Genomic DNA, 17,263 nt, shown 5'->3' with positions numbered 1-17,263 from the left:
GTATTTAATATAGGGGTGCCTGGGTGGCTCAGTAGGTTCCAACTTCAGCTCAGTTCATGATCTTACAGTTTGTGAGTTCGAGCCCCACATGGGACTCTGCTGTCCGCAGAGCCTGCTTCAGATCCTCTGTCTCCCCTTCTCTGCCCTCCCCTACTCACTCGCTCTCTCTCAAAAATAAGTAAACATTTATTTTAAAAAGTATTTAATATAGAACTGCCTCATTCCAGACAGGAATGTGAGGGAACCAGAGAAACTAAACAGAGTTTAACTACAGCTTTAAGGCGATTATTGTAGTCAACATTTAATGGCACAGAGGACACTACAATTTTCATGATGACACCAGACCATAATGCCATTAAAAAAGAAAAGAAAGAGGCTACAACTCATTGAGAAAAGTCTAAGGCTCCATAATTAACGAACCTGCCTATGTATCTTTAAACCCCTCTCTCATCCAATCCACCTTTCATGTGAGGTCCTGAGGCAGTAATTTATTGCTCCCTTAATAAGCTATTAACTACACACAGAGGTAAAAGAAAAAAATAATAAAAATCTGAAGTTGTTACTACACATACCTGTATTTTTCCTCTCAAAATTCAATATAATTTTATGATTCCATCAATGAACAGTGTTTAAATGACAGTAAATACAATGAGATATTAGCACAAAGTATTGCAAATCTGAGATCAGACTAAAATCCTAGCCGAGTCCTACCCCATGCCCCCCCCAAACAATTCCCATGAGCCACTCCACCGAGTCTAAACCAAGTCATCTTACCCTTCAGCACCTGGGATGGCCTTGCCAGGATTCGAACCTGGATCATCTGTATGGTCAGACAGAGGCTTCCAATGAGCACAAGACCAGCTGCGGGTGCAGATCCCTTCCTCACACTTAAAGTTCTGAAATGCCAGGCATTTTCAGAGAACCCAGTTTGCAGAAAGACAGTTTTTACCAGATACTAAAAATAAAGAACTCAAGGGGAAAAAAATGAATGTAAGGATCAGGCTACATGTCTCAAAGCTAAAAGATACTTCTACACACCCCATTTCCTTTGGTCAAAATCACCTTGAAAGGGAGGCAGGTAAAGATCACCCTAATGTTTTATAAATGAAGCTAATGGAGAAGTGTCAGACCTCTTCTAATGGGACTAAACTACTCACAATTGTAAGGAAAACCAAGGGTGTTCTGGAAACTATACCTTGGCATTTTTCTGGATTGGGCAAAACTTTGGACCTCTTTTGAGGCAAATTTATTCGAGGATCCCCAACTGTCAGTCCCAAAATAGTACCGGCTGGAATTTCTGCTGGTGATGCTATTCCTTTAACAAAAACAAAAACAAAAAACCAAGTTTATACAAAGTCGCTCACAATATATACATATATGCTTGTATTTTCAAATTTGATTTCTTCTTGGGCTATTAAAAAAACACGCATTCCTCTTTTTTCCCATTAATACTTTTTGGGAGTAAACTAACATTCATAAAGAGTGATGTTTCTTAACCAAAAACATTAAATTAATAAAACAGAACATTTTACAACACGAACACGTATATTTCCCTCAGTGATAACCACAGGGGCTTTACACACTCACACACTGACATACAGGTAAGTCTGGTCCTTAGTTTAGTGCCCGGTCTCTGTGTTTACCTATCATGACAGAGTGGCAGCTCCTTGGAATACTAATATATACTCAAATAGCGTTTCCCACGCTCACTGAGGTAGGTACCTCTCGGACATGTTTTCTTGCAGTATTATGTCAAAAAGTTCCAAATTAAACAGCACCACTCCTGTAGGTAGCCCAACTGGAAAACATTCTTTTAACCCACTTCCCACCCCTCCCTTCTTCCCCAAGCCACCCAGTCAGCATTCCCTCTGAATACCTCCCAACAACTCAAAAATGGCTTCTTGTCTGTGATGAAGGGAAACGCTATCAGGATTCTTACAGGTTTCAGTCCACCAACGGTGAGGTGTCTTCTCTGTGTCCTCTCCCTCCTGAAAAATAACAACTCCTATTCACCAAATAATGAATCAGACTTGAGAGGTTTGTTGTGGCCGTGATATGTGGGAAACTGCCACCATATTTAACACAGTCGTTAACACCAGACTGACTGCTCTTCTCACTAGAGGCAAGGACACAGTGTCACACTTCTCTCGAGATTTCACACACCAACAACTACATCCGTGGTTTTCAGAGCCCCCCAGCTGCTTCCCACCTGCGGTCTTCTCTCCGCACACTACCGACAAGAGGCCTGCTCCTTGCTCCTCTCCCGCGATCACCAACTCCGTACCAATTTAAGCAACAAAACCTTCCCCACCAAAGAAAAACCAAACCTTCTGTTTGAAGAAATCTTACAGCAAAAGGATATCCTACAACTAATTACATTATTCCAAGAGACTTCAAGTAAGACACACAAAAGCTTTCCTTGTATTTTTCCCAGACAGAACCAGGAATTGAGCAAGGTTTCAAAAAGCAACTCAGGGGTACCTGGCTGGCTCAGTGGGCAGAGAGTACGACTCTCGATCTCGGTGTCCCGAGCCCCATGCTGGGCACAGAGATTACTTAAACAAAACAAAACAAAAACCTAAAACAAAAAAACCAAAGAGCACCTCAAATACCAGGAAGAGAACCTCCAGCCATGATTCATACATCATAGGATGTGCTCCTAGATTCTAAAGAAGTACTCTCATAATGGGCTATTTACCTCACAGAAACTCAAGACAGCATAGCTTACAGGTGGAAAGCACAGGCTCTGGAACCAAACGTCTTAGGTTCAGATCCTCCCTGAGCAACTTATTAGCTAGAGTGGAACCCCTACTCTGCACTAAGCACTGTGCTAAGCACAAAAGACAGCATCTTTGCCATCAAAATTCAATGTGAATATCGCCTAAGTACACAAACGAATCTAAACATATAAATTGAGGAAATGTGCAAAATATGATGAAATAGAACTTACATACTTGAACTTGGGGGTCAGGAAAGGATTCTAGAGGAAAATGATACAGAGGCTGAAATCTGAAGAACAAGGAAGGTTTAACCAAGCAAAGGCAGGGGGTGGGGGGCAGAGGTTCAGCCAGGTGGGCAAGGGGCTGAGAAGGTTCTCAAGGAAATCTGACATATTCTAGGACCTGAAAGAGAGCCACTGGGGCTGAGGTCCAGGTGGGGAGAGATGAGGCCAGAGGCAGGAGGCACAAGAGTCCAGAGTCCGCAGTCACAGTAAAGGCTTTGGATTTTACCATAATTACAAGCTATTCAAAAGCTTTTAAATGCAAAGTAACATGATGTGAATGAACTGCTAAAAGATCATTCCATTTCCCGCATGAAGAATGGAGTGAAAAGAAAGAACAGTAGAAGTGAAAAAGCTGTTTTGGTACACAGGCAAGAGATACAGAGGTTGAGGCTAGTGTGGAAGCAATGGAGGCAGAGGAAAGAAGGAGAGAAAGGGGGAGAGGGGGAGAGAGAGGGAAGGAGGGAGGAGTAGCCTTTGTTTTTTAAAGTATCTTTCTTCATTAAAAGCTCAGACTTAACATCTTATCTGACCATGTCAACTCTGTGAGAGGCACAGTCAGCGGAAGGGTTAGCTGCACTAATACACGGGAAACAAACTGAATCTGAATCCGAGTATCTGACTCCTAACTTAATCTCTCCTCTCTATACCTGCATGGTCCACTTGGTAGCCACCAGCCACAGACAGCAATTTTGATTTAATTAAAATTAAACCAAGGTACAAAGTCAGCTCCTCAGTCACACCAGCCACATTTCAAATGCTCAAGGGCTAACTGTGGCTACTGGCTACCATACTGGATGCCACAGAAGAGCATCATCCGTGCAGGAAATTCTAGAAGATGGTGCTGTGCTAGACATACTGCTCCTAAACTTTTAGGGAGCACAGACCCTTAAAACCAGCCCCAGAAAATATGCACCACACAAGTACCAACAAACAAACAAACAAAACCCGGTACGTGCTTGCAGTGGTTTTAGGGGTTCTGTTACCCACAAAACTCACAAACTTGCAAGGATAGTATGTACTTACATAAGAACAAGTTAGTTTACTTATTAGATTCACTTGGATTTGTTCTTCTAGAAGTGAAAGACGACAAAGCATTTGATAATAAACATTTAAGGAGAGAACCAAACATCTGTAGGGCATGGCCCCAAATGCTACGGAAATACGTGAGGTCTCACAAATCTGCTGAGGACGCGACCGGACTAGAGCGCTGCGATCACGCTCACTCTTACGGTGTGGACAGCAGCAGCTTGGAGGGCGTCGGTCAGGATCGCGTGGGAAAGCGGGCCGATCAGCCGCAGCCTGTTCATCTCCATCGTCAAGTCACTGAAAGAGGGAAAAGGTCTTAAGATGGAAACCTCCTTCGTGCACAGTGTCTGAGCCACTGGCAAGAACAGAGCAAGTCTTCACCAGAACTTCCTCTGGCTTCGGAGAGAATTCAGCCTGTACCTGATGGTAATGCCCGTGGCTGGAGAGATCCAAGAATATGGCTGACACGCATCTCTAGTTCCGTCACCGATGACTTTTTTAACTGGGTTAGCACTTTTTCCATCATCTTTCCGTTTCCTTTTCTTGCCAATTTTCTCATCAGGCAGTTCCGTCTGGCTTTTTTCTTGGGATGCAGTCAGCAGGGGCTCAGGGGTGCAGATAGTTGATTTGATGGGCTCCATACACTGGCACGCTGCTTTTATTTCCTCTAAAATATCCTACGGAAATATTTTAAAACTTCAGGTCATTTAATTCATATTAATTATTTCTTCTTATAACAATTTACATTTTTATCCCTTTACAAATTAAACGAAATTCATCATCATCAAAAAGCTTTTTGGTGCTTCTGAACAATGCATGGCACTTGAAACGAAAAACTACTTAGTGTCAAAGAAAAATGACAATAATGTGACTTCTCTGAACGATTAAAATTTTTTGAAAATGAGATTAAAGAGAAAATGTTTATTCTACCATATAAAAGCAGTGACTATGCCAAAAAAAAAAAAGAAGAGAGAGACAAATTAGACACCATCAGAATTCGAGGCACCTGTTTCAGTCAGTTAAACATCCAACTCTTGATTTCAGATCAGGTCATGATCTCAGGTTGGCGAGTTCGAGCCCCCAGTCAGGCTCTGTGCTGGCAGTACAGAACCTGCTTGGCATTCTCTCCCTCCCCCTCTCTCTCTCTGTCCCTCCCTAGCACGCACATATGTGTTCTCTCTCAAATAAGTAACTTAAAAAAAAAAAAAAAATCAGAATTACTCAAAATAGCTTCTCATTATCAAAAAGGGTCTTACAAACACCTGAATACACACCTGAACACCAAGGAAGCGATTCAGACCCAGTAGGACCAGGAGACCAAATGCAGCGTTTCAAGCCACTGCATGTTATTCACATTATGTTCTTCCCTATATTGAAATACCAAGCTCTCAGCCAAACTTTTATACTATTTAAATTTCCAAAGCATCGCCGTGAGGAAGTAACTCAAGGATTGTACCTGTTTCAGAGTTGGGTGAAGCCAAATCCATAACTGCCTGCTCTCCGAAGTGTGCCCGGGGGTCCACTCAGGCCTCCAAATGAACGTAACAGGCCCCAGCACTTCTCGAGGGTATTTATTTGCCCGGTAAAGCGTGACGCTACCTTGGCGTTTTCCAGACAAGCAGTGAACTGCTGCAAAAGTCAGTCCTGACACAGACAAAAAAAAAAGCCCATGAGTTCCAGTGCTGAGATGGCAGTGTCATTTCCTGACTGCCATCCTCTATCTATTATCCCCATGAGGGATGAGGTGCTGGGGTTGACCACTGCCTAGATCAAAGCCTGGGTCTAGTAGGCACACTAAGTCCTCAATAAACACTGAATGAATGAATGAATGAATGAATGAATGAGTTCCTGCCCCACTGAATTCACTGTACCAGAATCCCGGTTCTCTCACTTTCCACCGCACGATGTTACAAGTAATTCGTAACCACCCCACCTTTCTTACGTTAACATTCTCACTGGGAACAAGAATTGCCTCGTCCATTTTTATACATGTTTAAATTCTGAAAAGCTTACTTGCTCATGAAATGAACAAATATGCAAAGACTAAAATAGCACTCAGCTTTAAAACCAGTTTACCTGCATCAATGCTACACATTGGAGAAAGTGCCTTCAGTATTTCTTCCTCTTTGCCCTTCAGCTCCAAACAACAGTAGTAGGATAAATCCTGCACAAAGGGAGAGATGTAATCAAATACTGAGGATGGAACATGGAGAAAAACTGTAAAAAAGGCCAGAAGTCACATCAGAAAAACTTCTACAAGACACAAAATAAATTGTAAAGCTATCATAAGTCAAAATCTGAAACCTGTCTATTCTTAGGACATTAGCAAATATTCTTAAGTCAATATAAAGCAAAGTCAAAATGAACTTTCATTTGAAATTTAAGTTACTGTGTCCTTTCTAGAAAGAAAATCTGTGGGGGTGCCTGGCTGGCTCAGTCAGTGGAGCACTGGCTCTTGATCTAAGGGTTGTAAGTTCAAGCCTCACACTGGGTATAGAGATTATTTAAAAATAAAACCATGGGTGTCGGTTAAATGTCCAGCTTTTGGTTTCATCAGTTCGAGCCTCACATCAGGCTCTGAGCTGGCAGTGTGGAGCCTGCTTGGGATTCTCTGTCTCCCTCTCTCTCTGCCCCTCCCCACTCGTACTGTCTCTCTCTCTAAAACTGAGGTTTTTTTAAATTACTTTTTTAATGTGTTATTTATTTTCAAGAGAGAGAGAGAGAATGAGAATGAGAGCAAGTGGGAGAGGGGCAGAAAGAAAGGGGACAGAGAATCCCAAGCAGACGCTGTACTGATAAAAGAGAGCCCATATGGGGCTCAAACTCAAAACCAAGAAATCATGACCTGAGCGAAGTCAGACACTTAACCGACTGAGCCACCCACATGTCCCTTTTTAAATGAATTTTTGTTAATGTTTTATACATAAAGTTTAAAATATAATAATATAATCTTTAAAAAAACATAATTAAACTGGTAAAATTTGATGTTATGTATATTTTACCACAAGTTTTAAAGGTTTTTATATTGATTATTCTCCTAGATTGCTTTCGAGAGGTATCAGAGACTCCTAATACCAATGGTTTTCAAAACTTGGCCAAGGCTTCTAGTTACAGAATGAACAGGTCATGGGGATAGAAGGTCAAGCACAGCAAATACAGATAATGACACTGTCACAGTGCTGAACGGTGACAGATGGTAGGCAGCTACACCGTGGTGAGCACAGCATAAAACACAGAGAAGCTGAAACCCTATGTTGTGCGCCTGTGACCAAGGTAACTGTGTGTCAACTACACTCAGATAAAAAGAAAAAAATCTTAAAAAACAGTAAAACTTGGCCAAGGCCATCCTTCATTATAAGACAGAATCTTCAAAGAGTAAATTTCTACGTATGTCCTGTGAGAGTGAAAGTGACTGATTCAGCAATTGGGAGAAGGGGAGAGGGACAACCAGATAAATACTATTACCAGGCTCTAAAACAAACCGCCGTCTCAGAGAATTTAAAACCAACGTCCTAGCATCCCACTGAATCCTAAACACTGAGAACAGCAATCTGAACACTGCTAAGGGCACGCAAATATTTGTTGTTGATGAATGACCTCTGAAAAAATCAATGCTGAATAAATCTCGAACATGACCGCCAAGACCGTCCTGAACTGATCTCCCCTCAATGTCATCCTCTTCTTAGGACTGCACTCTCTTCCTCTGTATCCCACCGGATTTATTTCCCTTCTTCCCTCTTACCGGACTTCCTCTGCCTCTGCCAACTCTCCCATTTTCTGATCCTTTAGAGCTGAGCCCAAACAGCACTTCCATTTTGTCTAAACGAAAAGAAAAAGCAACCGGAGGAGCGCACCTGCAGGAGACAGCGGTGAGTCATGGCCCGGTAGCAGGCTCTGTGGCTCTTGACGGTGGGCCTCTCCCCGAGACAGTAGCCCCACTTCTTGACCATGTGGAACCGCTTGGCGTGCCAGATGTGAGTCTCTAGCCAGATGTTCTTCTTCTGTCTACGGTTAAATTCTAGCACGCGGTTTTTGTGACATCTTCGAGCCTTATGGCACTTGTTTTTTGAATGTTCTTTTTTCTGATGCACTGCTTTCTCCGCCTGCGATTTCAAGGAGAGAGGCAGGTCCTGGTTGGTAACTATCTCAAAATAAAAGTGACACATGAGGAATTCAAACAACTAACTTTGGATTAGGTGGAGTACCTCTCAGACTCCGTCAGTATGCTTAATTTTTTGTCTCAGCGATCTCTCCAGTGAAAGAGCAGAAAGAAGGCAGAAGAGTGAAGATTTCAGAAACAGGCAAACTTAGAGAGGAAGCACACTGCTATCGCTCACTAACTGGCCCAGCTTTGTGGACTATGAGGATTAGAGAATTTATAAAATGCTCCACACAGCAACGCAAGCTTATTGTGGCTATTCGTATTAGAGAGCAAGAGAGTAAGTCAGACGCTAGCTTTATTATTACTGGTTTTACTGTTTTTTAAATCTCTGAGATTGGAACTAAACCCAAAACAGGATGAAAAATGTAAAGTGAGGAAAACCTATACATTTCAATGTCAGTTAGGTACTGATAGACAAATGCCATGGCAAACAAACCTTACATTCAATCAAGAAAGCACAAAATTCCTGTTCAGTTTTCACTCTCAATCTCTTCCACAGCTGAGCTAAATTTTTGTGGGGGTGGTGGGGGGGGACAATAAAACTCTTCTCCATTCGTTTGTGGATGAACTCCTCTACCCCACCACCAGTACAGTACCCCACACAGAAGGCACTCCATGAGGAACTTTTGAATCAAGTAGCTAAGACATGAGTAACTTAGACAATTTTAGAATGTCCAAGCCAAGAATTTTGGTAAAGCCAAAAACAATTAGACTTGAGCAAAACTTAAATCCAAGCTTTAAGTTTTTAACATTGAAAAAGTCGAAAAGCAAGTACTAGGCATTGTTGCTGCTTTTTCATTTATTTTTCCAACTTTAAGCTGGCCACACCCCCAGAATGCAGACCTAAAATTGCTTATGTTGTAAGAAGGTCAGGATTTTTTTTAATTTTATTTATTTTTTTTTTAAATTGAGACACCACGAACAGGGGAAGGTCAGAGAGAGAGGGAGACACAGAATCTGAAGCAGGCTCCAGGCTCTGAGCTAGCTGTCAGCACAGAGCCCAATGCGGGGCTCAAACCCATGAACCGTGGGATCATGACCTGAGCTGAAGCCAGACACTCGACCAACTGAGCCACCCAGGCACCCCAGGATTTTATTTTTCATTGACAGCAGAATGTCAACTAACACCATTAAAAAAAGGGAGGACTTCCGACTTGAAATTAATGAAAAAAAAAAAACCAGAAGAGAGAGAAAGAGAGAGAAAGAGAAAGAAAGAAAGAACAAATGAACGAACAAAAAGGCTTCCAAATGTTACATGTAATATCCGACAGCTTACTAATTAGACAGAGAGGAGGATGGTGGGGGGATAATGATTAAACCAAAAAATATGCAGAATGAGCATGCGCGTTTTCACTTTAATCCCATTGGGTTTACATTTCTCAGTTTCTTTGAGGAGCTCCTAACTTGAACATTTACACTCAGTGAAACGTATACCTCTTTCTGGGCGATCTCCTGCAACCGCCTGGGAAGGCGTTTGACATTGTGGCTCATGGCTCTCCGCCTCATGTGCCGGGGCAGCGTCTGGAAAACCAGTGAATTAGAAGACTTCTGGGTCACTGCTTTCAACATAGCACTGATTTCAGCAGCTCGGGCTTGAGCGAAAGTAGAAGCTATAGACAAAAATAGCACCATAATTAAAGACAAGTCTTGAATCAATACTCCTGGCAGATCTCAGAAGAAGACAGATTTGAAGTACAGGAACTTAAAATTCACCCACCACCCAAACCCATAAGTAGATTAATACAGATGGTAGCTATATCTGTTTTATAAGATTATAAAACCATTCTGTTTCTACTACTATTTTTCAAGTCCTCCATAAGGATTCAGGGTCACTTTAATCATAAAAAAGTTTAAAAGCATGTCTCCAAACAATTCCTTAAAACAGAGGGCTACATGCAATATAAATCACAACCATTTTTTTAACATAAAGTTTAATTTATTTATTTTGGGGAAGAGAGAGAACATGTAAGCAGGGAAGGGGCAGAGAAAAAGAGGGAGGGAGAGAGAGAGAGAGAAAGAGAGGGAGGGAGAAAATCCCAAGCAGGCTCCATGCTGTCACCACAGAGTACAACGTGGAACTTGATCTCAAAACCGTGGGATCATGACCTGAGCCAAAATCAAGAAGTGGATGCTTAACCAACTGAGCCACCCAGGCATCCCAAGCACAACCATTTTCAAGTACAACAATCACATAAGAAAACAAAGAAAAAACAAAATCTTAGCAACGATTGTGACTACAAGAGTTTTTTTCTTTAATATTTTCTGCATTTCCCAAATATGTAGTCCTAACTATTACTAGTTTTCCTGATTGAAAAGCAGTCCTTTTTTTGAATTGTAAACAGAATGCTGGGGAAATTTAAGTACATTTTTCCCACCAGGCACAGAAATCACAAGGCATACCTAAGGAATATGGGGTTATGGACAGCAGGGGTGCAGGCGATGGGGGAGGGAGTATCAGGAGATGACATCTGAAAGGTCCTAGAGACAGGTAGTTAAAGGTCTTGGTTGCCCTCAGGGTTGCCCTCAGGGTGCATTAAATTTGGTCTCCTCTTTGGAGAATGCATTTAGATGCCATTTTATTTTTATTTTTTAACACTCATTACCATATTTTAATTTCATGATGATTAAAATTATAATGTAGCATGTATTACCACTTAATTGATCTGCCAACATCAAGTATTTGCAAGTTTCTTTTTGTTCTCCCAAGTCATAAACTATCTATTCTTTGCTGCATAATTTTGGAGGTGATTTCTTTTTTTAAATAGTTTATTGTCAAATTGGTTTCCATACAACACCCAGTGCTCTTCCCCACAAGTGCCCTCCTCCATCACCACCACCTCTTTCCCCCGCCCCCTTCAACCCTCAGTTCGTTTTCAGTATTCAGTAGTCTCACAGGTTTTGCGTCCCTCTCTCTTCCCAACTCTCTTTCCCTCTTCCCCTCCCTATGGTCCTGTTAGGTTTCTCCTGTTAGACCAGATTTCATTCTTTCTCATTGCCATGTAGTACTCCATTGTATCTATACCACATCTTCTTGATCCTCTCATCAGGTGATGGACATTTAGGCTCTTTCCATGTTTTGGCTATTGTTGACAGTGCTGCTATGAACATGGGGGTACATGTGCACCTATGCATCAGCACTTCTGTATCCCTTGGGTAAATCCCTAGCAGTGCTATTGCTGGGTCATAAGGGAGTTCTATGGATAGTTTTTTGAGGAACCTCCACACTGTTTTCCAGAGCGGCTGCACCAGTTTACATTCCCACCAGCAGTGTAGGAGGGTGCCCGTCTCTCCATACCTCGCCAGCATCTATAGTCTCTTGATTTGTTGATTTTAACGACTCTGACTGGCGTGAGGCGGTTAGATGCCATTTTATATTTTTAAAAAGGGGTGGGCAAGGGCAAAGAAGATTTTAGGACAAAGAGGAACAGTTCACAGTTAAGGACTTATAAGAACACGGAGAAGAGGAAAAAAGAGAAACTGAAGAAGGGAGAGCAATCAGGCCCAAGTAAACTACAGCCACAGTCCAGACAGGAAGCCAGAAGAACCCCAACTGGAAGGAGGAGAGGAGAGAGACGGGGAGGCAGGGCCAAGGTAGAAAGCACTGGGAATCTGGCTGTGGTAGAAGCAAAGAGCTCATCGTATAACCAGACCTCACTTCTTCACATACACCTACCCGTTATATACTTGGGAATCTCCTGAGAAGTCCCCTCAGGGCCTGCTTTCCATCCTCCCTTTTTTTTAAACATCATTTTGGAGGAAGACTGTTCATTCACATCAGGATCCGCTGGGGAATGGTGGATCATTTTGGTATGCCGCTGTCGTGGAGTTCCAGAAAGAAGCTCTAGTGTATTTTCAAAAAGAAAACAAGAAGAAATATGTCAGCCTTACCTGGAATATGAATTACAGTGGAGAACACCATTTCCTGGCTGGGTGGCAACACTAATTAGGTTTTTAATCCTACAACCACCCTGTAAGGTGGCTATTACTATCTTTCCCCTAAAGAGGAGGCAATCTACCCACAATTGGGAGGTGAATTAACTTGATAACTTGACCAAGGGGATAAAGCTAGCAGGCGGCCTGCTGGCTGACCTTGTCAGCGTGACAAGTAAACCTTGCATATAAATTATGAGGGAATTTTTCTCCAAATAGTACAATACTGATTTTAAATCTAAGCCCCCTTAAATACTACAATTTCCATGATTTGGTATATTCAGTCTTTTATCACAATTCTCTGCCACACTCAAGTTGGGAGCCTGTGTTAAATTAAAGAAAAGAAATAAAAGCAAAGTCTCTATACAAATGTCTGTGCATTGAAACCATTGACATCAAATCATGGTCTGCAAAGGGAGGGAGAGATGAGTAGAGAATTTTACGGTGTTCCTCTTATTTCCATTAAAATGTTCATGAAGACCCTATAAACCATGAAACAAGTTACAAGGTTTGTCACTGGGAGGTTTAAATGAGATAAGACGCATTAAGACTTATTACATGGCATGGCAGGCATCAACTGTTGGATCTGAAGCTGAATCTTACAAATATGAGTCTAAAACTTCCTTAATCAGACCCAATCCACACTATTCTTTAAAGTGTCCCCCAAAAGTTCTTGGTCACCTGCTTGCCATCTTCCTAAACCAGTATTTTCTATTGCTATCCAATGAACCACTATCACCTTCATATCACTTTATGAGGTTCTAAAATCAGCACACAAATTAAATGCATATATAATAAACACACTATTTCTTTTAGGAAATAAAGAAGTGTAATTTAATAACAATTGTGTTCATGTTGAGATATAATACGTCCACTCTATGATACATACAGCCAATTCTTACCATTCCCAATAGTTATGCTTTAAAGTTGAACACTGAATTAGCAAATACTGAACAATTGTTTCCAGAAGAAATATATATATACATACATGTATACATACACATATAGATCACATCGATTGCGATCTCAAATCATAACTCATCCTAGTAGATTCTGTTTCCTTTATTTTACAACAGAGAAAAGAGGTTCAGAAGTGTCAAGTGATCTGCCTGAGGCCACCCATAAGGAGAACTCAATCCCTAGTGAGACCAGGAGCCTCCCGCATTATGTGGCACCAGAGTCTCCACCCTCTGGCCATTTCTGTACAAAAGCTGAAACAAGAAGGCAGCTGGGAACCTCAGCTGAGAATGTCCACATGGGGTGACTCAAATCTTCTCCCTCTCCTCGCAAGTCCACGAGTAACCACCAAAGTACCATGAGTATTAATTTGGGGGTTACAAATATACTTAGCAACTAGGTGAATCAGCAAAACAAAATGTGTGAATAATGAGGGTCAACTGTACCTTTTTTAGTGCAGGTCATTTACCATTTAAATAAAAACTGTCAAAAAGAGCTGACATAGCATTTTGATCCAAACAGAGTGGAGAGTACTGTGTGTATCTTACCTTGTTTTTGAGCTTGGAAAGATTTCCCACCTCCATTATAGTGCTTTGTGCCTCTATCAGCCATGAAGCCAGAGGACAAAGTCACGTTGGTGGGCTGGTTTCTCATTTTCTTAGCATGTTTTCTTTCTTTTGCATTAGACATTTCTGGAACGAAAATAATAAATTTGGTATAACGAAAGGGAACTTCCATGCAAAAATAAAAATACATTTAGTAAATATTCCTGTAACTCAGAATCTGATCCTTCAATATAATAAATCTTCATTTATTAAAGGCAGATTGATGATATCAAAGTATTATCACGATCCTTGACCTACAGCAGAGATTCATCACCAGGGTATCTCTAGGGGAGCCATGAACGGTATAAATACCACAAACCCAATTTAATAGAAAAAAAATAATTCTACTGATGGAAGAGACCATTATTAGTATATTCCGGATTACACCTAGCAGAGTACCTTGCACATAGTGCACTGGGTGCATAAACGAAGTGAAGTGTGCCTATAATACATTTATTAACAGAATAAGAAACATTTGGCCGAGTACCACGCCTTCTGACACAGCATGACTATCGGCCAAGAGACCAGCCTATCCTTTTTGAAAGCAGATTCAAGTCACCGGGGCTCTCCGGTGAGACCCGTGAAGCTAGAAGAAGCACTCCAGAAAGGGAACATAGGAGGGGCCCAAGGTGGACGACGCCCAGATCTCAGAGTGGCCCCCTGAATGACCCAACTCATTCCTTCAGAGTGGTTGCCAGGAGAGGGGCCGCAAGCCCATTCCCGGGACTGCGTCCGCCCGGCGGGACAATGCGGGGAAATGCCCGACGCAGGAGGCTCGAGGGCGAAAAGCGGGGCCCAGGCGCGGGCTGCAAGGGATGAAGAGGTCAGCGAGGAGTGAACGGAAGAAAACCGGGAGAGGCGCAACTGTGCGCGGGCGTCGGGCGGGGGCCGCCACGCACACTCCCCCCAGACTCGCGGACCCCGGGGGACACCAGCCCGTCACGACCTACCTGCCAGAGGCTCTCAGGCAGGGCTCCCCGGGTCAGAATGACAAGGTTCTGCGCCAGTCCCCTCCGTGAAGACGTGTGCGACAACCGATCTGCAGAGCGCATGCGCAAGCGCGACCGCAGCCTCCACGTGGCCGGGGGCCTGGCAGAGACTACAACTACCAGAATGCAGAGCGAATCCGTCCCGGAAACAAGTTACCACGAAGATTCTCCCCTAGGTTGATAAGTGCTGTGAGACGCCAGCTGAGGAGGTGTACAAGGTTTTTCTCTTGGAGGGGCAGAGAGATAAAAGGCCTAGCCATGGCATCTTTAATCAGAAAGGTGATCAGCACTACAAAAGCTCCAGGGGCCATCGGTCCTTACAGGTAACGAGGCGGGTGGCTGCGCGGATGGACTCTGGGCTTGTGGGGTCGGGGGTCCTGAGTTGGAGCCACTCAGGATCACAACTGGAGCGGGACTCGGGCTTCATCGGGTCCAACCTCCTCGAACACGCTGAACCCGGAAGGGTAAGACACCCTTTCCAGTGAGGGCCCCACTGGCCAACAGGAGCTTATGTTCCCGGGAACCCTGCCCGGACCTGGAGGCCACAGCGTTCCGCCGACCATAAGGGTCACTTTTTTTTAATTTGTGGACTGTTTTTTGTTTGCAACCATTTTATATAGATATAATTCACATACCCATAAAATTCACCCCTTAAAGTGTACAATTCAGTATTGTTTTTATTGTACTAACAGGATTCACCGCTACATAATCTTAGAATATTTTAATCGCCTCCAAAAGAAACCCCATACCCATTAGCTGCGACTTCCCATTCTTTCCCGCTTAACCCCTGGCAACCACTAATCTGCCTCCAGTTTCTCTGGATTTGCCTGTTTTCTACTTCTTCTGTAAATGGAATCCTACCTACAATATGTGGTCCTTTGTGACTGACTTCCTTCACTTAGCATAATGTTTGGTCTAACCCTCTCTTAATTCAAAGGAATAAATACCATGGACAGATGTGAGTGTCTCTGGGGAGCTGAATTCTTTGAGCAAATCACTGCTCATCTAACCAAGACACTGATATTTACAACTCATAGAGAAATGCCGTGGATGTTTATACATTAGTTGCCTATGCTTATTTCCCACTAATAAAATAAAAAACAAATCACAACAGAAATCATTTGTTAAGATTGCCCTGACATGCTCTAGCTAAATGTATGTATACTGGCCAGAAAGTCTACCCTGCATCCATGCACTTCCACTTGTCAGAAGTGCTGTTAGTATAAAAAGGTTAATTGCTTTTTTTTTAAGTATATATATTTATTTGGGGGGGGAGGAGGAAGAATCCCAAGCCGATGGCGCAGAGTCCAACGTGGGGCTCATTCCCACAAACCTCAAGATTCTGACCTGAGCTGAAATCAAGACTCTGATGCTTCATCAACTGAGCCACCCAGAAATTTAAAAATTACTTTTTAAAAAAAACTTTATTTTCTTAAAATGTCAGTTAAAACTGTTAAATCTTATCCTATGAATTCTTGGAGACTTTTTGTCTCAAATAAAATTTTTGTTACTTTAAATACTTCATAAAGTATACCATGTAACCCTTTTCCCAGTTTTCCTTTAAAAAAGTATCTGAGCACTGTTAAAAGAGTCACAGATGGAAAACATCTACACTTGAACACTTGGACTATGACATGCATGTATTGAGTACCTACCCTATGTGAGGCACTGCAGGGGATACAAAAAATGTATGAGAATCAATCTGGTGTGAAAGACATTCACACATGTAGGGGAAAGAAAAGGGAACATTTTCATTTAGTGTGTGCTGCATGGTGGCCACTGTGACAACTTCTTCTCCAACTCCCATCATTTTATACAAAGAAAACCTCCGTCCAAGGTCAGACAGTCCGTAGAGGGCAGAGCTGGATTTGAACAAGCCCTAGCTCCGTCCTCTGAACCGCACTGCCATGGGAAATAGCACTTCCTGGTGCAGGACGATAATTTCTATAGCAAGGTTAGAAATAAATGCAGTGGCAGTAAGTGGTCATGGAGGGAGGGGGCAGGGGAGATGGCAAAAAAGGAGAAGAAAAAAATTGATGGTAACTGGGGACAGAGGAAGAGAAAGATTTAAGAGGGCTCCTAAAAAGGTGGTCCTTGAGTTGGGTTTTGAAGATTGGGTTTGCCAGTTGTATAGTACTGTCGTAAAGTGATTTTTAATTACTTTAAGGACTTCAGCAGGAAGTCCAGGTAGAGGGAATGACTTGAGGCATAGTGGTGGAAGAATACATGGCATATTTTTTGAAGGAACTTTTAGTAATCCAACTACAGCTTTTTTTTTTTCCATTTGCCAAATCTATGTACCACCTATATCATAATTTACTTAACACTTTTACTTAAGAGAGCTCACTTTAAGACATTTAAAAAGGAAACTTTAGGGGCGCCTGGGTGGCTCAGGCCAATTCTAATTTACCAACAGTAAGTATCATATGTCATGTCTTGACATTCTCCAAGTTGCTTTGCTTTCCTTTATCACACTGGACCCTGAGGAAAATTCTATGAGCAAGTAAGGCAGCGATGATGATAGGAAAGGAAGCAATCAAAACATTGGGCAACAACGATGTGTAGATAGTAAAAAATTTTATTTTTTTAA

General features: G+C 42.3%; 2 protein-coding genes across 2 annotated transcripts in view; one reads left to right on the top strand and one right to left on the bottom strand.

Moving 5' to 3' along the window:
- The window catches only part of POP1 (POP1 homolog, ribonuclease P/MRP subunit), a 30,243-nt gene extending 15,520 nt beyond the window's left edge, over positions 1-14,723 (bottom strand). The window contains exons 1-11 of the mRNA XM_029923697.1: positions 14,635-14,723; positions 13,628-13,771; positions 11,866-12,033; positions 9,627-9,802; positions 7,885-8,133; positions 6,107-6,194; positions 5,487-5,674; positions 4,451-4,707; positions 4,234-4,327; positions 1,877-1,988; positions 1,196-1,315 (exon numbers count right to left, since the gene is read on the bottom strand). Of these exons, the coding sequence (XP_029779557.1) occupies positions 1,196-1,315; positions 1,877-1,988; positions 4,234-4,327; positions 4,451-4,707; positions 5,487-5,674; positions 6,107-6,194; positions 7,885-8,133; positions 9,627-9,802; positions 11,866-12,033; positions 13,628-13,769 (1,594 nt within the window). The 5' untranslated portion in view covers positions 13,770-13,771; positions 14,635-14,723. The remainder of the gene's footprint in view (positions 1-1,195; positions 1,316-1,876; positions 1,989-4,233; positions 4,328-4,450; positions 4,708-5,486; positions 5,675-6,106; positions 6,195-7,884; positions 8,134-9,626; positions 9,803-11,865; positions 12,034-13,627; positions 13,772-14,634) is intronic.
- Positions 14,724-14,809: 86 nt separating this feature from the next.
- RIDA (reactive intermediate imine deaminase A homolog) overlaps positions 14,810-17,263 on the top strand; it is a 14,470-nt gene continuing 12,016 nt past the window's right edge. Inside the window, exon 1 of the mRNA XM_029923482.1 lies at positions 14,810-14,996. Within this exon, the coding sequence (XP_029779342.1) occupies positions 14,932-14,996 (65 nt within the window). The 5' untranslated portion in view covers positions 14,810-14,931. The remainder of the gene's footprint in view (positions 14,997-17,263) is intronic.

Source organism: Suricata suricatta, chromosome 15 (assembly GCF_006229205.1).
Source record: "Suricata suricatta isolate VVHF042 chromosome 15, meerkat_22Aug2017_6uvM2_HiC, whole genome shotgun sequence".
NCBI lineage: Eukaryota > Metazoa > Chordata > Mammalia > Carnivora > Herpestidae > Suricata > Suricata suricatta.
This window is presented reverse-complemented; position numbering and strand designations above follow the sequence as displayed.